This window comes from Nelumbo lutea, chromosome 5 (assembly GCF_056320005.1).
Source record: "Nelumbo lutea isolate HS-2025 chromosome 5, American lotus-T2T, whole genome shotgun sequence".
NCBI lineage: Eukaryota > Viridiplantae > Streptophyta > Magnoliopsida > Proteales > Nelumbonaceae > Nelumbo > Nelumbo lutea.
This window is the reverse complement of record NC_142688.1, coordinates 13,485,963-13,511,203: the sequence shown is the minus strand read 5'-3', so window position 1 is coordinate 13,511,203 and position 25,241 is coordinate 13,485,963. Positions and strand designations below refer to the sequence as shown.

Genomic DNA, 25,241 nt, shown 5'->3' with positions numbered 1-25,241 from the left:
TGGAATCTAGATTTATGGAATTTTCATTGGACAAGATTTGTCCCTATATCTTGAGTTCTCTAGGTCAAGATCTGAGTTACCCATTTGTGTATGAGCTTGGCCAAATTCATTGCTCGCTTTGGGCACAGAATACTCAAGAGCCAAAGCCTGAACCTAACCCAAGCTCCTTGGTTAAGATTAAGCTCAAGTTTTAAGCCAAATCCAAAAATCTAAAACTATCCCATGTGAAAGCTCACATTGATCAGTTCATCAAACTCAGGCTGTATTTTGGAGTGTTTTTTTGGGCCTAAACAGGCTTATCTTTGAATCATTTTTTTAGAAGGTACTTGTTTAAGCTCAATTTGAAATGAGCACAAATACAAATATATAGAGCACAAAACCTTGTATTTTGTATTATTTTATATGTATTTAATGTTTGACTAATCACCATTTTCTATTCAAATTAGCTTATTGCAAATACAAAGGCTAAAATGGAGTTTTTTACTTTTTTTTTTTAATTAGTCTTTCTTGATGTAAAAAGTTTGTTCTGAGCTTTTTCACCAAACAATTTTTGACTGACTTTAGGCTTCTTCAACACAAAAAGCACATTGGAGAATGGAGAAGCACTCCCAAAGATTGGCTGCCCAAAGCTTAGTCCTTGACATTAGGGGTAAATCATAATTATAGTCAGCCTGGTCTTGTCCAAAAATTTCGGGCCTAGGCCTAGATTTGTGTTTAGACCCAGCCGGGCCTGGGTTCACCTAAAGTCCGCAAATTTCAAAGTTAGGCCCAATTTGAGCCTGGCCGGCCTGCGTATAGTTTTCTGTATATGTTTTTATGTTATATCTTATGCATCATATATGAATATTATAATATGAAACTTATAATACATATTACATATAATATTTTATATTATATAATTTATAAAATGAATGTTGTATATTATATATATATAATATAAAAATTATACATATTTAATATTTTATAAACAAAAACTTTAGGCCCAAAATCATGCCGGGTCAAAGCTGGCCCTCGTCACCCTACTATAGATGAAAAGCCCAGCCCAGCCCATGATCGCCCCTATTAAACTGACACCTGAAATGGACAGTAGAGAGAGAGAGAGAGAGAGTTTTGTTCCCACTTCAGCGACTTTTCTATGTGGATGCTCGAACTCATGGTTTTAAAAAGCGACCTAGAACTGGAATCATTCTGGCCACTGGTATTTCGGGTCAAAGGGTCAGCTGTCTGGTTCAAATGGATGGCCCATTCCAACATAAAAAATAAAAAATAATTAAAATAAAAAACAATCAAAATCATTTTACAGGTCAAATGGATCAATGGTTCGACTGTTTTGAGTCAGTGAGTTGATAACTAATTCAATGATTTTTTACCGAATACCAAGTTTAGGGTAAAACAGAACTGATTGCCTGAACGGTTCCTGGGCCAAATGGTCTGACCATCTGGACCAACAACGTTCAAAATCACTGGCTCTACTTTACAATCTTTAACAAGAGGAGGTGAATGAAGTTGGCAACACCATTTAGGCTGCATTTGGCATTCCTATTTTAAGGACTTATTTTCTTTAACAGTTAAAAACTCAATGTTTATAAGGACATTTTAACCACAAAAAGGAAATAAATCCTTAAAATAAAAAATGCCCAATGAAGCCTTAATACCATGGATAATGGCACTACGAGCCTAAAGCATATCAACGTAGAGAAGTATAGAACTGTAGAAGTCACACCGCTAAGAAAAATTACTGTGGTGTTATCGCTGTATTTAGGCGTTTTTTAAGTCATTTTTTCATTCTGGAACCGATATTATGTCGTTTTGAAACTCAAAATATCACAAGCTTATGCAAACACAAACCCATGGTTTCAAACACAAGGGCCCAGTGATTTGAGAAGAGCCATACCTATTTAGGGCCGTCAATGGCTCGGTTTAACCAACCAACCAAACAAAACAGATCGAACCAATTACATCAGTTCTAGATCTGTGATTTAAGTTCAATAGATGATATACACAATAATTTTGGTTAAAAACACTTAATTTATAAACCTATACACAATTTACTATTTTACCATCATTTTTATATTATGTTTTAAGTTGATTTACAATATTCATGTTATTAAAATAACTTTTTTTTAATAATAATGACATTCATATTACTTTCCTAAGATGCATACTTTGGATCTTTTTTTTTTTTTTGGATAAACAATACTTTGAATCTTTCAAGATATCACAACCCTACCATCTTTCTCCATTATCAGAAAAAAAAAAACCATCTTTCTCTTGCCACCAATAAGAGCGTAACTACAGATTTTTCTTCAGCATGCCGCTTTCAACTAAATCTTCTAAATTTTGAGGAAGTGGGGTTTTAAATGATACGAGGAAAATCAAAATTTTCCGGAAAAATAAACCCAGGCATAAGAATAACATACAAAATAACTTTTTTTATTTTTTGTCGGGCTTTTTAGGCGATTCTTAGTTCGTACTTCGTAGTTCGTACACCCATGGATTTTTTAACGCGTATAAAACTTGCAAGGTTCTACAATCTACATCACTTCTAAAACTAATAAATATGTACAGAAAAATGTACGTGTATAATTAGTAAATTACAAAAGCGATGACTGCTGATGATCATCATACTTTTAAGACAGCTACAAATGCTTTGACATACAATCCGGAAAGTGGGTTAGCACTAGCAGTTAGAACCATGGGTGCCACGTCGGATCCATCATGCATAAGTTCCTCGGAGTCAAGGCAGCTTCAACCAGCTCGGTGACACCTCTCTGTACCGACTGCGGTGGATCCATGGCATTCTCTTCCTGAAATAGCATACAAAACCCCACAAAAAAAAAAAAAAAAAAAAAACAAATGAGGATAACTACCATGAGGTGTATGAGCGTATCATGACTTTCCCATTATGTTACATAACTAAAAGAAAAGGAGGGCCAACCATCCTATTTTTTGGCTCTTAAAAACAAATCTCTCGTTTTTGTTTTTATTAATCTGTCAAACTTGAATCTTCTTACTTCAGCTAGCAAGTCCAAATGGACTGGCATTTCCCAAGGATCAATATGGACCACTTTGGAGTGCACCTAAGAAATATTTTAGGCCATCTACCCAGAAGACAAGACTAACACAAATGATCACTAAAATCAATGCTCCAAACCTTCAAGAATTAATGCAGGTGAATGCCATCCCTAGCTACCATGTCCATGTGCTATTATTCCTTGAAGAGAAATAATTTTCAAATATGTTTTACCTCCTCAGAGAAGTACTGTGGGGCTATTCCTTTGATCCGGCCAATTACATGCTCCACATTAGTGGTAACTTTATGCTTGAATTCCGTAGGGTTCAAGCTACCCCCTACAGCAACTGGGGCCGAGGGCATTCCCAGTGGTCTTTTCCAAGACCAAGAAAGAAGCTCATCACGGAAGAACATAGCTAACTGGTGCCACAAGTGCTGACTTTGCTGCAAGAAAGAAAATTCCACAAAACGTTTCAGCAGTTAATAAGCTAGAACAAAATCTCTGTTGGCATAAACTTTAAGATAGGATTCACCTTAGGTGAAACCACAGCTTGGGCTGCAGAACACATGGCAGACACAATCAAACCTTCCACCCCAAAATGGGAAAAGAAAGCCTGCATGTTTCTTGTCAGTCGGAAAGGCACTGGTTCATTAAACTCAATCATTCCATTTGCGTCATAAGCTGGATGGAAGTCAGTCTGGAATATTTTGCCAGTGTTCTTAGCAAACAGAATCTTGTTTGGGGTCCTTCCACCAATTTGCAACATGAAGGACATGAAACTTGAAAGGGCAAGTTGAACAGCAAATTGCTTTTTGAAAGCCCATAGGTGGTTGCCAGTCAGAAGAGTTTTATACATGTACTGTGAGAATATATTGTCAGTGACAAGGTTCTTGGTGATGTCATTATATGCTTGCAGGCGCAAGTCCACAACAGCTTCTGGAGAAACCTGGCCTGAGATTGCCTGGTTTAATTGTTCCTTAAAATGCGTGATTGGGAGATCTGCCTCTCGATTGTTCCGTGCACAGTGGTTCTCATAGACCTCAAGAAAGGTGCCATACATCAAATCATCCTCTACCATTCGGACCTGGAACAAGCAGCAACTGGTTCTCATAATGCATAAAAAGGGGGAAAATGAAAACAGTAGGAATGCAAAGAAACTGTCCCGTTTGCCTTTGCCATAAACGTGCAATATATGAAGCCAGCCAAGGTCAACCATTTGTAAGAGATCCACTAGAAATAGTCATGATAACCATAATAACAGAAAAAAAGTATATAAAACACAACGCTAAAACTGATTTTTTTTTGTATATATTACACATGGTTAAAATAGATTAAATATGGTATTTTGGGCGCACTGCATTTTGATAAAAAGATCACTTCCCAGTGAAAAGGACTGAAGATAAACGATTTACAGTAATAGAACATAGGAATATATTCATCCTTTCAAGAGTGCTTGAAGGCTAATAATCAGAATGGTACCCCGTTTGTCATACCAGGGATGTGTCTTGCCACCCTAATCCACTTAGATGATTTTGAACAAGAAAAACTGCTTGGAAAAACCCACAATGAGCAGGTTCCAAATTCAGTATACATGAAATCATACTCATACCACAGCTAGTAATTTTCTACCAACTATTGAACTCTTTAGATTTCCAAGTAAAATGATCAACAGGACGAGAATGGTAGCAGGTGGAGAAATGTTACCTGGGACCAAACAGGGATGATTATTGGGGTGTGGATGCAAATGTGGCGACGCCTTGATTCTTTATGCTTGTCAAACATTCGGTTCATTACACGGAAAAGCTGCAGTATACGTTCATCACTTCTGGCATTGGGGGTCAAAGATGTCTGAACAATAAAATGACGCTGAGAGCCATCAGAGCCAATGAGAGTCAGGCGGCGGAAACTGCTCCCATGCCGTCGAACAATTGGTATATCTGCTCCAATTCTGTCTAACTTCACTGTATGATCAGGTGCAACTTCCTGAAACTCAATAGATGATATAAAAAAATGCACTAATAGATGACAAACAATGCATTCAAAAAAAAAAAAAAAAACATTATACACAGGGCATAAAGAGTGGGCGTTAGAGCGATGGTTGGGTTGCTCCATTGCACCCTGGGTGACCAGGGTTCAAATCTTGGAAACAGCCTCCCCATATGTGCATGGGCAAGGCTGCATATCCTTCCCCAGACCCCGCATTGGCGGGAGCCTTGTGCACTGGCCTTCCCTTTGAATACACAGGGCACAGGAGTTCTGGGTCAGTTCTAAATATGGGTCCAAATACTTTATGGGTTTAAGTACAATTTTGAAAAACTAAGGCCTGCATAGGTTTTAATTTAATCAACTTTGTATTGGATATGACAAATGCTTCTGGTTTTGGAGCCCAATGTGGTAGGGCTTTCTTTGTTCCCTTGGGACCTCATCCTTGTGAGTTTCTTTTTTGCCTTATTTGTCTTTTTATCAATATCATCCTTATGAGGTTTTATTTCTCTTCGTCATTAACTTTAGTTGAATTCCTTTGTTATTTATAAGAGATAGAGAAGTCAACTTAACTTACCTAATTTCATAGTTAAGGAGAGTTCAAAATTTCAGTCAATCAACTTACCTGATCAGTGAAATACTGCCCTGGAACCTCAACGTCAACAACATGAAAATCACGCAAAACTTTGCTTTCTTCTTCCAGCTTTAATACAGCTGGGAACCTGTCTTCAACATTGCTCTGTAGAACATTTTTCCAGTGCTTCAGTCGCTCGGTAAGTTCAGAAAGGGTAGCAGGGAAAGTAGCTGTGCTTTCTGGATCAAGATCACGTTCAAAGTCCTGTTTGTACTCCCTCACAAAATCAACATGCTTATTCACAGCATCAGCTGAAAAACAAGCCTTGCAAACACCAGATAGCTCTTTCTTCAGAGATAAAGGAACTTCTGCAGTAGTGGCAGTTGGATACTTGTAACAGCGGTGAAGCAGAGCATTGACCACGGCCAGAAGTCTCTCCTCAGGCAGAGTAACAAATCTAGAGCCAATTTCTGTAAGCAGAGTCTGCAAATGACAGCAATCCTTTAATAACTACAAGCTGAATTGATAAAGTTAAATTACTCGGAATAATGACATATAAAAAGCCTATTCAGTATTTGAAAAATTGCCCACCAGACATGAAGGCAGGCATGTAAAACGTTGTTATTTAAAGACAGACAAAGATGACGTCCATTGGCCAATCATTCTTAAGGTCCTTCTGATACATGGGTCACTTCTCTCTGTATATTTCAAGCATGTCAGACTGAATTAACAAGATGAGGGTGCGCGGTGGAAGTGGAACTAAACCATCAGGTGTCAAATTAGAGAAGCTCTATTTGTAGGGATGCAAACAGATCAGATTGGATTCGAATCCGATCCAACACTGTTCATGTCAGATCAGATCCGATCGGATCTGATAGGACTCGATCTGAATTCTATTGGATCTTCAGATCTGATTTGGTCCAACTTGTTTTCTTTAAAAATAAATAAATTATTAAAAGAAAAAAAGGAAAAACAAAAATACAAGTATTTTTTAATTATTTTCATCATTTATATACGCTTTTTATAAAAATAAATAATATAACAAATTTATAAATAAATAACATATATATGCATTATATATATCTATATATATATAAAACATATCAAATCAGATAGGATCGGATAGTGTGATCCAAATTCGATACGAAGATCCAACCAGGGGTAATCCAAATTCGACCAAATAGGATCGAATCTCAGATCAGATCATGACCTGAACCATTTGCACCCCTATCTATTTGATGACAAAAATGGTTAACAGTAAATAGACACACATACACAGTGGAAGGACAATACAAAATATTGATACAAAAGACATACAAAACAATGAATTGTTTGGTTAATGAGGCAGTAGTATTTGTATATTAAAAAGTCATATAGAAGGATGGAGAAAAGAGTAGCATGTGTGTGTTTTGGGGGGGTGGCGATAGAGGGAGGAAATAAATACAAGGTGTCTATTTGTGGGTATGTTTAAACAGGAGACTGTGTCTCATATACGATAACTAGCGAGAACCCTTGTTAAGCGAAAGCTAAACAATAGAAACACAAGAGTATACAATTGTATTATATTTTTAACTTTTTAAATAATTAATATTTATTTATATTTTATATAATACTTCTAATATTTTTTATAGTACAAAAAAATAACAATAATTTATTTTAGCTAGGGTTGTTCATAAGACTGATGAAACCGACCAACTCAACCCGAGTAGGTTGGTTTTCTAGTATTTCCGGTCGTTTTTTGATCAGTTTTGCTTTGGCCAATTGTAAACCAACCAAAATCAAATGACCCGACCATAGATATATATTAATATTTTATATTTTAAATATAATTTTTTAATACATGAAAGTGGGAAAGTTCCCATATTTCTTAGTCTAAAATATTTTATATCATAAATTTAATCTTTAAACATTGTAATTTTTTAAGTTTAAGTCTTTTGAACTGACCAACCAAACTGAAAATCAGTCCAAAATGATACAACCCGAGTTGGCCAGTTTTCACTAATAGTCAATCAGTTTTAGGTGACCAACTCCCCAACCTGACCAGGTCAATTTGGTTGGTCAAACAACCTACAACTGAAACGAAATTATGTAATAATAGTATAAATTATTATTTAAATTAATTATTTAAAATCTAGTTATGTTAAATATTTCATTATTTAAATTATTTAGCTATTTAAATATTTATGTAATATACAAAATATTTAAATAATTTCGTTGTTTGGATTTTAATTTAAAGTTATTGCATAGTAATTAATATTTTGTTAATTGTTATATAATTATTTAGCTATTTTTAGTATTTTTTATTTAAGATATTTAGTTATTTAAATATTTAAATAATACTTTATTTTTTAATGTTAATTTTTTATTATTTGAATAACATTTAAATTGAACAATCCAGAAAATCAGAAATTATATTGTTAGTACATAATTTCATGGTGAATTTTGTAAAAGTATAAAATTATTAATAAAATAATATTATTAAATATATTATAATTAATTTTTGTGTTTTTAATAAATAGCTTAAAGATATTATATAAGTTCGTTAGAATATTTAAATAATTATTAAATTTTTTAATTCAAACTTTTTTTATATAGATATAGATAAAAAGTGAGGGAGAGGATAAATAGGAATTAGAGATAATTTAAGGGAAAGTGGGGGAGGTCGTTTAAGAGAAATTTTAAGAGGAGATTATTTAGGTTATTGGGAACTTGTGGGGGAGAGAAAGAGAGAAAAGAGAGACAGATTTTAGGTAATTTTTTTATGGGGAAGGTGAGCATCTCATTGGTTGTCTCAAAAATGACATGGAATAAAAAAAAAAGGAGAAAACTCCTACAATAACAAGCAGAGTAGGCCGAAAACCTTTCTTGTAGTTGTTGCTTGCTAACCTCAGATTCTTCTTTGTATACTTATGACACACTTTGCCATATCAGACACATTCTCCTCGTAGCATTTTACATAAATGGAGCAAAACCAACTAGGAGAAAGATTTGCCACTACATGCATAACAAATTCCAGGTAGGGCTAAACTACATCACTAGGCACAATGAAAGCAAAATTATTATGTCAACTCACCTCTAGTTCACCAGCCAAATTTGTATGCTTGCTCCTAAGAGTCTCCATAACATCTTTTGCTAAATCAAATGCACTAGCAGCAGAAGCTGCCAATCCAAGTGCACCACTACGCCTTAATGCACTTTGACTACCTTCGTTTATGGTTGACGAGCCTTGTTGTAAAGGTTGGGTGTGGTCATGCGCAGCATGTGGACCACCTTCAACACCTGTGGTCCTCTCAGGTTCTTGTCCATGAGAATTGCCACCATCATGGGACCCACCAAGACTTCCAGACTGATGAGCTTGATGAGCCTGATTATCTGAGCTTATAGCACCTCCAACATGACTCTGTACCCTAGTATTTCCATCAGCCAAACCTAGAGAACCTGTACCAGCCCCAGAGATATTTTGCTGCATACGTTGCTGAGCCATTGCCAGCCTTCCCAGTTCAGACTTACTGGCAACATCACGACGTTCAAGCAAATATGTACGCAACCAATAATACAAGGCCTACAAAAAGCATGTATCAATATAACAAGAACTAATTTTCAGAATACTGTGTTGGATATCAATATTTCCTCAGTTACAGTTAGTTACCTGTGGATAGACAGTTGCTATTTTTAATAAAACAAGTTTACAATGAGGTGCTTCTGTCCTTTGCAAGGAAAGCAAAAGCTGAGGGACCCAAGAAAGCCAAACCCAATGTGGAATTTGATCCAAGTACTTGTCAAAAGATCTTCCAACAGGTTCATTAGCAGTATCAAAGCTAAGTAGATAGAGGACACGAGCCAGATGGCTCCTTGAGTTAGAGACCCCATATTTGATGCCTTGAAGAAAGCAACTCACTGCATACTCCAACCAAATTTCTTCATGGGTTTCCTTGTAAACCTGGGATGAGTAAGCAGCAGATTAGTCATCAGGTCACTGTCATCTATGAGCAACAACAAAGGCATGATGCATTGATAAGAAAGAAAAGAATACCATATCACAATAATTTCCCCAGCTTATCCATCCCTTAGGCAAATGTTTGAAGAGGCCGATGGCACTGGAATATGCAAGATTAGCATTCTCACAGTCATTTAGCTTCAATAGAAAGTCCCCCTTCAGACGGAAAATTTCTGCTTTGTGTTTTGCAGGAAAATACTCCAGATTGGTACTGTTTATCAAATTAAGGCCACTAGTAAGTTCGCCCTTCATTTCCAGATAAGCTTTCGCTTGTTCACTAATTTTTATAAAGGCCTCCTGCATATATAAACAAATTAAACATTCTGAAGAAGCAAATGCCTAAAAGTCAATAACTCAAAGGGAATAAAAAGTAAATAACAAAGTACAGAAAAGAAATTGATGGTAAAGACTTATTGTAAATAGACATATATTACAAAGTAATCATGCCTCCGAGTATGAATGAAACATTCACCAAAGGGTTGGACGCAACCATTCAATATGGCCTATCAAGAATACATCTTACTAATAATTGAAAATGAAACCAATTAGATCTTACTAACACAACTCAAGGTCAATTGGCACACTCTGGTCACCCAGATGATACAGATGGCCAAGTCAATTATAGACCAATAACTTTCCTCAGTCAATTCACTGAATGGTGGATGTCAACATCCCCAGATAGGTGACCAATTTTAACAGAGAGATAGGGCTAATAGCTTTTTTTCCCATCTGTTCTGACATGATTATACAAAGGTTTCCCTTACCTGCACTTCCATGGTTGAGTGCCCATACATCTTTTCAAGAACTGTCACACAAACATCGTAAAGGCCTTGCTTACGGGCAATGTGAGCAAGCTTATTAACATTCCATGCCTTGTCACGGTAACCAAGATGATGAAGTTGAGAATTTGTATTTCCAAAATCCTTGAAAGCATCTATGACAGCATTATACATTTCATTCCTCCATTGAAGCAAATCATACCACACTGACAAATTGTCCCATTCATTTGGAGTTCTTAGCCGCCAAGTCTCAAGGATGTCCTTGAGATCCATATAACCACCAGTATGAACACCCACAACAGTACCTCCTGAAAGTTGCTTGCTTCCATTGGCAATGTCAACTATAATCCTAGCTGATTCTTGAACTTCAACTAGTTGTTGAAATTGCTGCAGAAGAGGTATTCGGGACTGAACAGACATTTCAGGCAATTGCCACCATTGTTCCAGAGCAAGATCAACACCTTTTCCAACTATGTTTTCAGCATCTCCAACACCATTTGTATTTCTATCATGAAGAGCAAAAAAGGCCTGGACTAATCGCAACTTCGGAGTCTCTTCCACTTGAGCCTTTGGAATTACATTATCCTTCATATATGCCCAATCTGGAATTTTCCAAAGGCAATCCAATAGTAATTCATAATTCTCAACACTCTTGCCAAAATCTACCAACACATCCCACTGGCTAAGTTGACTAGCACAATAAAGCCATTGCTCTTCCCACAGGCACATTTCAGCCTTTGGGACAGTGTTATTGTAAGTGCCTTGTGTTGCCTTAATCATGGCTTGGTAAAAGAGGCTCTGAGCACGCTGCCAGTAACCATGCTGAACCAGTGAAAGCCCAGCCCTGGTTTCTGCAGTAACTGACCTCTTCTTCCATAATCCACATCTCATGTCTTCTTCATTGAGTAACCTATAAAGCTCAGCAAGAGACTCAGAACACTTTGTGTCATTCATGAACAACATAACATGACTTTCAAGCAGAGCCAATGAGATATGCCAAGCATTGTAAGTCTTTCCAATATATTTTATGAGTTCACTTGGCATCCGAGGTTGAGGATGGCTCAAGTGAAGGCCTTCTAGAAGTGCCTGCACAACATTAGGTCTGCTTGCTTGCTGCTTCTTGTGGTAATCTTTTGACAAAAGAGCTATCATTGGCTTTGCTAGAGCAACCTGCTCTTCCTTGTGAAGAGTCACCCAGACAATAGGAAAGACCAGTACCCACATATGGTATGCAACATTAGCATCTGTATGAGCCAGCTCTCTCAAAGGAATAACTAGATCAGCCACCTACAAGAAAATGAACAATTAGAACTTAAATAATTCAGCCAGATACAAAATAAAGGAATCTTCTTGGTGTACAACCCCAAAGATGGTCAATCAACATCAACTAGTACAAAGAGGCATTGTGCAATAACATGAGATCCACCACCAACCAATTGTCAAGCCAAATATCCATCCAAGTGGGTGAGTTTACCTTTGGACTTGTGACATTATCTAAAAGATGTCAGAAGCATGCTGACCAACAATTATTGTGCACTTAAAAGCTCCAGTTAAGACAAATAAATCAGAAGGAAACATGGATTTAATACCTTAAGTTTGCTCATCTCAGTTAGAAACTGGGCATGCTTATACACAAGGCTATCAAGTGTTAAAGGACCTCCTCCTTCATCAGGTACATCAGTAGCCTGTTGTTGCACCCCAGAACGCTCTGTCAGACTCCCCAAGGCCATGAGTGGGGGTACTCGAGCAGAGTTTGGAGCAAGTGTGATAGGTTCATTTTCAAGCAAGATTGCAAGAAGAAGATCAAGGCCTTGCTTCAGCCAAAAGACATCACTTAGTGCTTCCCAGTCCTGGATTTGGATGATGAACTGCAGCCTTGTGAACAATGTTTTTCCAAGGGACTCATGATAGAGAGAGAAGAATTTCTGCCTAACCTCAGGATTTTTTGCCCTAAGGCCAAGCATAAATTGTCTTTCTACTTTCTGGTAAGCTTCTTGCCGCAAGGATTGGGGATATCTAGCAACCAATCAATTCATAAAACTAACATCCAGGTAAGCGAATGTGATTAATGAGCTCAAATAAAACACTTACTTGTTTGAATCGGCACAAATTCCATAAAGAAGCTCAAGATATTTCCTGTCCCACTCTTCTAGAGTATCAGTGGTGAAGTTCTGCTTATCAACTTGCGACAATTTTTGAAGATAAGAAACTATCTCCTTCTGATTGAGAACAGCACCTGGCGTACTTGATGCAGCTGTCCTACTAAAGTCATCTTCAATCCATCCCTTTATTACATCAAGAATGCAGAGTAGCACACTCGCATCTGTACCCTTCTCTGACAATAATGTACTTAGTATTTGATTTATAGATCTCTTGCAATCTGGAACAGTCATAGCCCTGGCACTGATAAGTTTGAGCACAGATTTCAAGTTAGAGGTGACTGCTCCTATGTCAGCAACAGCACGAGAAGAAGTAACTGCAGAATCGGGATCTGGTCTTTGACCCTGAAATTTAGTATCACAACCAATTTTTAATGTCCTTCAATAACAATTAAAGAAAAAGTAATATAATATTTTAAATCACTACTGACCAATCAAGTAAGGAAATTGCAACATCATATGAAGATTACAAAATAATTCTGTATAAGAAATATTTAGTTATGATTATTATGATGTGGTATAATGGATGAAAGAGGCAAACCATTTAATGGGCCCGCTTGATGAGATCCCACATCAGAAATTAACCAATTGCCTAATAGTAGATTTCCCCATGTATGATGCTTATCCAGGACATTTGCTATGCTGCTGTTGAAAAGAGAATATACAGACATGCTGATCCCAAATCATGTTTTCTTTTTGGCATGAGAGAGTTAACGAAAAGTGTAAGCTAAGTTCCAACCCCTGTGCATCAGGACATGCCGTGGTAAGACTGACCTTACCCTAACTACATGAAAAGCAACTCACCGCACATAAAATTAAGAGGCAAACTAAACTAAAAAGACCAAAGAACAATCTCATATTCGGGTCAATGTGCCCATCAACTAATTCCAGAATAGATGAACGAGCAAACCCTTGTCTAGGCGAAAATGGTCACTCTAAGAAAATTATTGGCATCGGCAATAAACGAGCAAACCCTTGTTAAATATGTGAATAACGAAATTCACAATTCATAACTAACTACTAAAAATTTACATTATTAATTTGAAGGAAAAGATGCTTCAAATCAAACAATGCCATACTTGTCTCAAATGAGAACCTGCAGCTGATCCCATATCCCGTGCAAGGCGTTGAAGCACACGAGCCAATGGCAAAATGAAAGGATCAATGAAGTTCTTCTGCACCTCTGTCAATGTTCTAATCACAAAGAGTGCAAAACTAATCATGGAGTTAGCAGAAGTAACTTCAAGTGATATCTGATGAGCAGTCACTGCAGCAAGATGCTTTTGTATAAGCTCTTCAACCCTTTGATACAACATCCTCACATCCTGTGGTGTATTAGCAACTTCTGGAGGATAAGCCACAAAAACCATTTTCAACAAGGAGCACAGAGACTTCCCAGCATCCAACATTTTATTGTTGAAACAAGGCTCAAGTATCTGCAACACAAATACCAGTAATATTATGAAGAAAGTATTGGATATTGCTCAAACTAGCAAAAGAAAAATTACCCTGCCAGAATGTACCTGAGAGATCTGGTTGATGTTGTTTCGGATGAACAAATGAGGCTGCTTCTCCAAGACCTTGTTCATAACATCCAGGCCCTGTGCCAGAGCTGTTGCTGGATCCTTCGATTGAGATGGTTGAAGGCTACTCAACAACTTCTCTAAATAATTGAATTTAACATTGGCATTTGGCCACACCACCAAAGCTTGGGATAGTAGCTCCAGGGCTTGCTTATACATAGAACTAGCTTCCTTATCTTTGGGTTCTATTACCAATGCCACCTATTTCCAGAAAATACAACCAAACTCTTATTACATGTACAAATTTTATACCTGAAAAAAGTTCTACTCCATGTCAACACAAGCACCCCAACAGAACCACCCAAAGAATCTACAGGTAGAGAATGACTACAGGTTAATAGATTTTTCATCACTTAAACACAATGTCTAAACAAATCTAACAAGCGACCAACACATTCAAGAAAAGTTGTCAATTATTGCGTTATTGTTTTGCCTAACTTGAAACTGAAGAAAGACTTTTAGACAGATATGCCCAACAATAACTATTGTCCGAGGCTTGGTTTCCTTTGTGTTTTCCATTGCATATGAGATAAATTTAAAAAAAAAAAAAGTTCATTTAAAATGAAGCAATTTCCAATCATTGAGGAAAGACTGGAATGAGGTGATTACAGAATTTCAAGAAATGACTCATTTCATTTTAGATTTCAACCGGTGTTGCAAAATTGAAGGCGCAAAAAAAAGCACAAGGAGAAATTTGTGCCCGAGGCACAAGGGGCAAGGCGCAAGGCGAGGCGCCCACTTTTTTTAAGCAAGGCACAAAAATACAAAAAAAAAAAGCCAAAAAATGAAAAATAAAAAAATATTAAACATAACATTAATAAAAAATATAAACTTGAATTTTAAAATAAATGTTTTAAAAACTTATTATCTAAAATTAAAATAAATAAACATAAAATGTAAATCATATTCAAATGAAAATTTAAAAATAAAATCAAACATATAAAACATTTTCAAGCATGTAAAACCCACAATCTCTTTTTTTCCTCAAGTTCATTATTTCAAGTAGCTAATGTGATGTAAAACATGTTGCATTCCTGATTCTACGAGCCCCCTTTATACCAAGACCCTTAAGGCAAGCCCAATCAAGTCCACATTAGGGTCTTGAATTCTTAGTTCTCACACAAAAAATAATGATTTTACAATTTTAATTGCCTTTTAAGAAGATATTTTATTAAGATGAATGAATGAACAAAGCATAAAATTTTAAAAAGGTGCATGCCTGGGCTGAGCTGCAAGGCACATCAGGAACACACCTAGGCGCACTAGGTGTGTGCCTTTTGAAAGTACTGCACCCAGGACCTAGCCAAGGACTACACACTAAAATGCACCTCACCTGAATTCGGATTTGCTCCTCACACCAACCTCATGGCATGTTGCACCCTTGCATTGGGAACATCTCCCCATGAATGACAACATATAAGTACAGGAGATGTTCCCAATGTGTGGCTGCAAGTGCTGTGAGGAGCAAACCCATATTCATAAATACCAAATAATATTGAAATCATAGAGGCTGCATTCCTTTCAATGTAGAAGAAGCAGATAGATTTATTTGGATGCAAGGAGAGGAAATATAATGGAAATCTTTCAGCATGGCAATCTTCAACCCTTCTGCTTATTTCAAAGCAGAATCATAGCATTTCAAAGATAAGTTTAGGTAAGGTTAAGACGACTCACTCGTATGAGAAAATTGATAATCATTTCCTCCATGGCAGCATTAGGCTTGAACTCTTCATCAGGTTGACCAGTAGATCCAGGAGTTTCTATATTTGGGATTGATGATACACCACCAGGTGACATAACACTAAGAGACTGAAGACCGGGTTCCACCTTTACTCGTTTACTTAGATCATCAGGGAATGCAGAATTTTCTGATGGACGTTTTGGGTCACTGCCAACAGATCCTGGATTAAATGCATCAGCACTTGGGCTAGGACCTTCTGGATCAGGAACTACTTTCATCTCATTTTGCCTTTGCCTTTCCCACCCGACAACCAATCCAGCAAGCTCAACAGCAAGGCGCCTATTTTCTGCAGTTGTGTTATAAGGCAATCCAAGGCGATTCAAAGAATTTACCATTTGAGGGACAAATTGTGCTCTACAACTGTAGAAGAGATCTGAATGGCGAACAATTAGCTGGAAAATGTGTATCAAGTTAGGAATAGAATGACCCTCCTCAACTAGAATCTTTTTGGTATATCGAATCCAAATCGGCATACGAGAATCTCCCAAAGGCAATCTTCGTGGTAGTGCTGGCATTAATATATCAAGGGCCTGTTTGACCAGCATCTTATTCTCTGGTTGGCAAGTTCTAAGAAGAGCAACAAAAACCTGCACTTCATAGTATATCACTTTCCATAAAACTAGTACAGACATGATTTCTAGGACAAATATTACTGAAGAACATAAAAATAATAATAACACCAGAAAAGAAGGATCACTGAGTTTCCAAGCCACACAAAAATTTAATGCCACTAGATAAATGCATAAAAAACAAGAATCTCATCATCATCTAAGCCTATGGAATCAACAATGTGAATCCTGTTAACACAAATAAAAAATAAGAATCAAACTGCATAATATATCTCTTTATAAGTTTATATAAACAATAAAAATATATGGCATGGTCCAAAATGCAAAACAGTACTACTGTAGAAAATAAGGCATCCTTTTTATTCTCAATACACACTTGTCTCCAACTCAAAGTACATAACAGAATTAATGTGGTAAGCATTGGCAATTGTTGATCGCAAATATAATACAAAATACTTCTCCAAGTCCTTGGTATCTAGGTTGATTTCTCTATAAACCTTACTCCTGAGTCCTGACCAGCAGCATATTCTAATGACACATTTGAAATTAAAAAAAAAAAAGATTATACATTAACATCCAACATTATTATCATGCTTCGGTATATCCTAATAACAATTCGAAGGATTGTTATTGAAGTATTCCTTTTTGTCTAAAAAAGGATTTATAACAGCATCACTGTTCCATTATAACAGCATCACTGTTCACTTATGCTCCATCTGGAACAGCAACACTATATCCATGTTTTATCCAAACAATATATGCAAGAAGCCATGGACAAAGTAGTAAATTTTTTTGATGGGTAACTGATAAATTTATTCATTGAGTCTTAAAAGTATAAGATATGTATAAGTGTGTCTGCAACCCTGAAAGAGAACTTCAACCCATATCCATTTTACATTGCATTTCCATTATATTTCCAAAAAATAGTTGCTGTCTACCCATCCCTGTTAGCCATGTTAAGCCATGTTAAGCCATAGGGTCAGGCAACCCATTTGCTGATTTATGGGTCCATAGAAATTTGCTTCCAGCTGCCTTGCAAGTACATAAATTTATTTGATGATGTTCCTGTAGAGCCATGTTCCTGACTCATTGTTCTTTATCCAGCCCACTACCACTTTTAAATCGCCCTCCACCAAAACATTTTCAAGGTCGGAAGAAATTAGCATATATGGTCAATCTGCAGAGTAATCATTGGCTGGGTAAAAGTAATAGTCTTGGAATTTGAGAGCACAGGAATTCACTGAAAGAAGTGAGATGGTTGGCTAGAGGGCTGAGGGCAACCTTCATTTGGATCCAAAGATCAGCCGGCTTTAGTGATACAATGGCAACACAGGGTATGACCAGACATCAGTTGTACCAGGGACTAATAATCATGAAATTTGATTGAATGCAAGTTAAAATGTTTGAATGATTGGGGGAGCAAAAGATAGCCTAAACTGGTATTTGAGGAGATAGGCACATCCTAATCTCCTTTGTACCATACTATTCTTCATTTCATTAAATAAAATCTTATAAGCTACCAATAAAAAAATATAATGTTCAATCCACATGTTCTGCAATGGTTAAGTTCATAATTCATATATTATTTGTTAGTGCACCTGCAGTATAATTTTTTCTGGGGCCTGATAAGCCTCCAAGAAGTGGCAGACATTGACAAATGCCCATTGTTTGCTAGCACTATCTTCACGCTTCAGATGATTCCAACCAAACTTGATAAGCTCCTTCCGATGATGAACAAGATCATTTTGTAGATACTTTAGAAGCAGCGTAGCCAACTGCAGAAGTTCTATTCGGAAAGGTTCGTCATAGTCGGCAGAAACCTACAAAAGGGAAAAGGATATAAAAAAGTTTAAAAACATCCATAGACAATTGAAACCTTGCCAAGTTCAACCAGAAAACAGGAATGAACCATCTGAAACATAAACAGAGTTCTAGTATATAATTGGGAAAGCACCTCTTCTGGGGGATCAAGAAGCTTGTCAACAATTGTTTTTATTATAGAAGGGTCAACAACCTCCCAACTTTGACCATTCTGGAAAGCATGAGCTAGCATTGGAAGAATGAGCATTTGCATAGCTATAACCAATTGATCATGACCCAGTTGTTTTGATTGGAAAAGTTGCAAAAAATGTAAAAGAAGTGTCTTTTTCATATTCGGAGGATAGCCCTCAGCAACCTGAACGCAAGAACAATAATTAGATCTGAATAAACAAAATGCAGAGATCCACTGTAATGGCAAACAAAAACAAGTAATAGGAAAGGAGTATCACCAACAGTAAATGACTGAGTCAACCCTGACTGCAATATACCTCAATGATGTAAAACTCCTTCAGAAAAGTATAATCAATGCGAGTGTGGACCAGAAATATGGAGAGCATATCGAATAGAACATTCACTTCTTGTTTATCATGGCGTATGTAATTCAGAAAACATTTTACAAGCCATTTGCTTTCTTTTACCTGTATATTTTCAATAAAATATCAGTGTAAGACAGATCTTTCAATAACAGCATTTTTTGACAAAATCATAATATAGTTCATTAGACAACCATCACAAAACACTTAACTAATACAAAATTGGTGCATACATTCGAACAAATAAATAGCTATGTAAAAAAGGGCTATGCCAAGCTACCAGCTGGTACAAAAGTCTTTATTTATATTAAATGAAAATGCACAACACAGATATTCAACCATAGATGACCTTTTTGTTTAGAGTTCTTGCTATTTTCATCTAAATTTATGGCTTGAGTTCACGCTAGCCAAAAGTGAGGGGAGTCTCAGATTGTGATAGGCTTGCTCAGGGTATGGCAGTTAAAGGCCTTCGATATTTCAGCATAATGTTAGAATTTAGAGAAGCAAGAACTATGGCATCCATAGTGATCATCCTATTTGATTGATACAGGAATCAAAAACCACTCCTTAGGAGAATTGCTCAGCTGACCTAGTCGCCTTATCATATGAGAGGCTCATCTGCAGTTTGCCATTGCTCAGCTGAACAAGATAAAAAATTACACCCTTTTCTTATTTCACTTCAATAAGTTTCTTTGATCTGATTACCATATTGTTTATAGTTGCTACTTCTGATGTCCAACATAGGTAATTTAATGTAAGAAAAAGCATCTCTTACGAACCAACCTATGATATTGTTATAAACAGGGTCAACTCAACTTAGGTAGTGTTAGCAGAAGAGTTTTCACATTGCAGTAGTACCAAATGCAATAACAGAATAAGATTTCAAACAAAACCATTTTTTCTATAACCAGGACTTGGACCTTTGGAACAAAGTGATACACCACAAAACATGGATAAACTCTTCGTGGCCAGGCAACAAAAAATGGTCTCTCCTTTTGAAATCTTCTGGTGGAAAAGCATGATGATTAATGAAAGGCTATACTAAGGAAACAGGCCTAACCAAGGGCCCTTAGAACAATATACAGTGCCCTATTTGCTAGTTTATTTAAGATAATTTCAGATGAGGGGTGGCTCTGTGAATTGGAAACTAATTTTCAGAATTAATTTTCAGGAGATACACTTTAGTTGGAAGATAAATGAATTCCTTTACATCCATCAAAAGTTAGAGAGTGTTCCCATTTTCCTCCATGAAAGAGAAGAGGTTTCTTTGAGCATGAATAGCAAAGCAATCTTTTCTGTAAGATTTTCTTACCTTTCTCTTCCTATATGATATGCCAGTGAAATGGACCGCCATGGAGGCATTTAGGATGCACAGGTTTTTGGATAAGGCATTTACCAGAGAACATTAATATCACAGATCCTGGTGTAAGACAGTGGATTTATATAAGCACATTAACAAGGCTGACCCGGCATAAACCTACGTCAGACCAAATAGGTTCCAACTAATTATTCACTTAAGCAATGCTATTTGTATCAATTTAAGCGTTAGAACTCAGAAAGCCCAAAAGTATTTTAAATAGTGGCTCCATTCTTTGCATCCTTCCACCAGAATTCCACAACCTGCGAACTACAGTGGCCTGATCCCTCACCAGAGGATATGTAGGCAGCCCCTCTAAGGGTCCAGCCAGCTCCTCTCTCCTCCCTAACCTTCCTGGATCAATTTGTCATTCTTCTCGGATCTTCAGGGTTAGACCACAAGCGCCAAATCCACCAGCTTACACCCAGTATCCTAAAATCCCTAATAGATGCTTAATGAATGACTTAGAGAATGGACCAGTTAACCAGTTAAATACTTTTTCCACAAGTAATACATCTTCTCACATATTGAATTTCATTTGTTGTATTTTTGTGTTGCCCGGTTCTGCTCCATTTTGGCCCCTGAGAATCTCGTCTCTCTGCCCAGTGTTCATTTGTCTACTCTTGAAATCTAAAAGTAGAGAATCACAGAAGGACTTTTGAGCACTAGAAGGCCTTTAAAACTTCTCTTTTTAACCCCCTCTTTTTGTAAACCTCTATCCATATTGAATTTCAATGGAATCTTTTTTATTTATCTAAATTAAAAAAACAAACAGAGACGTACAACAAAAATCATCAACCTAGAAAAAGACTTACTTGCAACAAACTCAATTCTTGTTCATTTTGTAAACGTGACATTCTTGCAGGTGATTTCCAGACAAGTACTAAAGTATCAAAAACAACACGATTAGCATGTAACCAATCAGGCATCAATTTAACCAAAGCTGATATTAGAGCGAGTCCATGGAAGTATGCATCTGAATTGGCCCCTGCAGCTGCAGGTGGATTAGAAAAACCCTCAGGCAGAGATGTGCCAAGGCTTTCATCACCCATTGAAACTGCAACTGTACTATTAGATCCCGATGCTACTAATCCTTCAGCTTTTGGAAAGTATTGAGGAAATGCACTGGAAAGTATCTTCTGAGCAGATTTTGCAAGTTCTTCTCTTAAAGGCTGGCCAGCATCTGAACGTATTATATACATAAATCTGAAAATTACAATACAAAGAACAAAGGTATATTATTGACTGTAGTTTATAAACTAATACTGACAGACTACTTTTTTTGATAAGTAACATATTACTTCTTTCCTTAATCGCTTAAAACTTACCGTCTAAAGTATCGTGGCTGGCTCAACCGACCAAGAAAATAGTCAACCGCATCTGTTGCATATCGGTTCAAGAATTTAGTAAGTGGGAGCCGATAAGGACTGTTAATTTCACTGTAAAATTGTCCATGGGGAAGCGCCGCTTCCAAGTCCATTGTCAAAGACACAAGTTCATCAAGGAACTTCCCTGCTGCTGGAGGGAGCAGATGGAAAAGTTCGATGATAGCTGCATGACAAAGGAAATGCAGGCAGTTATTATACAACAGAGTAGTACCAACAAAGATAAACATCCAAATGCAAATAGATTATTCACCTGCTGCAATTTTTGGCTCCTCACCAGCTTTCCATGACTTCTGACACTGTGCAAGCTTTTCTGGTTCCAACCATTTCTTTAGGTGCTCCAACAATTTACCACCTAAGGTGACATTAAACCAGTTGGACAGAAGTTCAAGCAGGCGTGCCAGACCCTGCAGAAGAGGCATGCTGAGACTCTTTGTGTGTGCCAAGTTAACTAAAATAGGCCTGAGACTGGTCTGCAAAAGTTCTTTGGGCATCCTTTGCTGTTGAATAACCTAAAAATGCAAGAAAATTTTCATAAATATTGAGCCATGGTCATAACAACCATATGAAACCAAAAAGGATCAGTCAGCCATAATAACTACAAGGATGGTCTCCTGATGCCAAACTAGCATCCATGGAGCATGTGTTAGGAGTTCCACCAACTCTAATAGGTCACACCTAAGGAATCTCCTGATACAGGAAGTGACTACGATGGATGAATGCATATGATGTATATATTCATCAAGGGATCATCCATTATGTTATCATTAGAAAATAATTTCTCCCAGATAGTGTGATAAATTAATATCACAGGTGAAACCCATTAGAAGTACAAGCAAGAGCCTGCCCCAGTACCAAAGTGAACACAACACCATTGTGGTTTACCCAACAAGAATAAATTAATAAATATCACATGAATCAACAAAACCTGCCGCAGCCCTTCTTTTGCAACAGCAACAATTTCTGGTGTGCGACATGTCAAAGACTTGAAAAACATAGAAATGATCTTTGAGCGCAATTCAGAATGATTTGGTGTCTTAAAATCTGCCCATGCCATTGCTGTACAAAGTAATTCAATGCACGCCGTCCGAAGCTTGTTAAATGACGTGGTCACTTTTGGGTTCATAAATTTCACAACCCATACAGTCTCATCAGCCTCAGCAATTTGTAAAGCTTCTTGCAAAAAATTCACTAGATCAGGGTTCAACTTAAGAAGTGGAGGCCTCAGGGCTAAGCAAAAGTTCAGAGCTGTGACTGTCCCAACCTGTATACAGAGAAAATACTGAGTATAATAAGTGAAGCAAAATAAAGGCCTTGATAGTACACGGATATATACAAGCAAATCAGAATGCCTTAAGATATTCTACCTGTTGATCAACATTCTTGGACCGGAGTGGCCGCGAAAATAGAGGCTGAATCATAGGTTGATGTAAAGGCTCAAGTAACTCAGATACCTCACTACCAGTTCTATTTGCCAGAAGATCCAAGCATGATTGCACATTCTTTCTCACAATAATGGATGCATTAGGATTAAACAACTCTGAAGCAAGATACTCAACAACTCCCTTAAAACTTTGTCTGTGGGGCTCACTGTTTGCTTCATCAACATTATTTACAACACGGAGAACTTGTGTAAGCACTTGACTCGTCTCTTCCTGCTCTTTGTTAGCATGCAAAGGAAGCCTTTTAAGAACATATACCAATCCCCGTGCTATTCTTACTTGGAAAAAACATAGAGTCTCAACAGTGACTTTACCAACCAAAGCCCCAAGCCCCATCACCCCACCAATTTGAGCTTGCCATGTGCTTCCATAACAACAATGCAGAAGGCGAGGCAGAAGTTGCTCAAAAACAGGAATTCGGACCCCTGGAGGTGGTGAATATACAGGATTCATTGATGGACTAGAGACCATCATGGGAGTTCCAGGACCATTCCTTGAGGTTAGTAAACCTGTATGCTTCGATCGAGCAAGTAACAGAAGTGTTTCAGAAAACACATTTAGAGCATTAAGAGCAGCTTTAGCATGAAGCCTGTTTTCATCAGCTAGCACATCCACTAATGCATCTAAAAATATTAATGGATCCAGTTCCTTGAGATTAGAACGAGTGGTGGTCCTTGACCTGGAACCGGAATTGTTAGTTGATGCAAGCACTGGACCCACAAGTTGCCCACTAGCAATTGATGAATTACTTGAAGAACTATCTACATGGAAAATCATAGCAAAATGATGACAAACATTGAGAACAAAATCATCATTGGGATCATGGAGATCTGGCTCTGCACTGGCAGCGATTATGGTCATCAGGAGTATCTTGAAAACAGACTTCTCAGCCATAAGTTGGGTCTTGGTCTTTACACCTAGGTCACTCTGTAAAAGTTCAACGATTAAAGGGTTAAGGGAGTTAAATATTATATAAACAAAAATCTGCTTTGTTATGACTAAAAACAAATTTTAACCAAGAAAAAATGTACATTAAAAGTTGGGTAAATGCAATACTAAGCTTGTGGAGAAATGCCATAGAAACAATAGGTTTTTAAAACAAGTAGGACTAAAACAGAATAATATGATATGTAAGTTCACCAAGGATTAGAGACCGAGAGATAACTTAATGAGACCTTTACCAGTACCTTGGTTCAATATTTCATAACAAGGGAAAGATTGAGGAGGATGTCACCCATAGAACAAGACAAGGATGGGCAAAATTGAGGGGTGCATCCAGAGCTTTATGTGATAGGCAAATACCATTTTGATTAAAAGGAAAATTTTATAAAACAGTTGTAAGGCCAGCTATGGTGTATGAAGCATAGTGTTGGGCAGTCAAGAAACATGTACAAAAAATAGTGTATGGCAAAAATTGGTATTCTGAGATGGACGAGTGGAAAAACTGGAAAGGATGAGATCGGAAATGAAGCAATCCCAAGCGACCTAGGAATAGTTCCAATAGGTAATAAAATGAGAGAAAGTAGACTAAGGCAATTTTTGGGAGTGCTTAAAAATAAGTGCTTATTTGGGGTGGGACCACACCATTAAGCATGTATTCGTGTTTGGGAAATAAGCCCAAAATAAGGGCTTATTTTTTAAGCCCAAATTTCCAGCACTTTTAAGTGCTTATACAATAAGCACTTATTATTTTTTTCATCCAAAATTATCCCTAGTTGAATAGAAGTACTTCCAAAGAAGTGCTTTTATTAAAGTGCTTTCATAAAAGTACTTCCACAAAACCCTGCTAAGGAAGACACCAGATAAGGAAACTCGGCCTCCTATCCCCTTGGGGTTGTCCTTTCCAGTTAAGGAAATTTGGAGCAGGCCTATTCCTCCGCGGGTTGGTTTATTTTGTTGGGAAATTTTCCTAGAAAGAATCAATACTTTAGAGTTAATTCAGAGAAAGAGACCCAACTATTGTCTACTTCCTAATGGATGTGCTCTTTGTAAAACTAATGGGGAATCTGGCTACCACCTCATGGTCTCTTGTAAGGCAGCTAAAACTGTTTGGGAGTGGGTTTTCTCCCCTTTTGGGTGTTCTTGGTATCCTCCGGAGACTATCCAAGGTTTGTTTTCTCCTTTTTTCAGTTGGCCTAAGAAGCGAGGGAAGACTATGTGGACGTGTATTAGAGCAACGGTATGCTGGTCTTTGTGGGAAGAAAGAACTCACACATTTTTTCTGACAAGGAAAGAACTTTGGAAGAATTGTTAGATCGAATCCTTTTAAGAGTTGTCCACTGGCTAAAATCTTTGGAGTTGTTT

General features: G+C 37.2%; 1 protein-coding gene across 1 annotated transcript in view; it reads right to left on the bottom strand.

Moving 5' to 3' along the window:
• Nucleotides 1–2,525: 2,525 nt before the first annotated feature.
• The window catches only part of LOC148850452 (uncharacterized), a 60,165-nt gene continuing 37,449 nt past the window's right edge, over nucleotides 2,526–25,241 (bottom strand). Inside the window, exons 14-35 of the mRNA XM_088945605.1 lie at nucleotides 22,863–23,864; nucleotides 22,424–22,759; nucleotides 21,749–22,007; nucleotides 21,439–21,661; nucleotides 20,926–21,316; nucleotides 18,709–18,858; nucleotides 18,354–18,575; nucleotides 17,998–18,219; nucleotides 15,764–16,417; nucleotides 14,030–14,290; nucleotides 13,586–13,942; nucleotides 12,439–12,851; nucleotides 11,937–12,363; nucleotides 10,333–11,634; nucleotides 9,605–9,865; nucleotides 9,221–9,511; nucleotides 8,645–9,133; nucleotides 5,623–6,054; nucleotides 4,719–4,997; nucleotides 3,547–4,098; nucleotides 3,248–3,457; nucleotides 2,526–2,807 (exon numbers count right to left, since the gene is read on the bottom strand). Of these exons, the coding sequence (XP_088801731.1) occupies nucleotides 2,688–2,807; nucleotides 3,248–3,457; nucleotides 3,547–4,098; nucleotides 4,719–4,997; nucleotides 5,623–6,054; nucleotides 8,645–9,133; nucleotides 9,221–9,511; nucleotides 9,605–9,865; nucleotides 10,333–11,634; nucleotides 11,937–12,363; nucleotides 12,439–12,851; nucleotides 13,586–13,942; nucleotides 14,030–14,290; nucleotides 15,764–16,417; nucleotides 17,998–18,219; nucleotides 18,354–18,575; nucleotides 18,709–18,858; nucleotides 20,926–21,316; nucleotides 21,439–21,661; nucleotides 21,749–22,007; nucleotides 22,424–22,759; nucleotides 22,863–23,864 (8,853 nt within the window). The 3' untranslated portion in view covers nucleotides 2,526–2,687. The remainder of the gene's footprint in view (nucleotides 2,808–3,247; nucleotides 3,458–3,546; nucleotides 4,099–4,718; nucleotides 4,998–5,622; nucleotides 6,055–8,644; nucleotides 9,134–9,220; nucleotides 9,512–9,604; nucleotides 9,866–10,332; nucleotides 11,635–11,936; nucleotides 12,364–12,438; nucleotides 12,852–13,585; nucleotides 13,943–14,029; nucleotides 14,291–15,763; nucleotides 16,418–17,997; nucleotides 18,220–18,353; nucleotides 18,576–18,708; nucleotides 18,859–20,925; nucleotides 21,317–21,438; nucleotides 21,662–21,748; nucleotides 22,008–22,423; nucleotides 22,760–22,862; nucleotides 23,865–25,241) is intronic.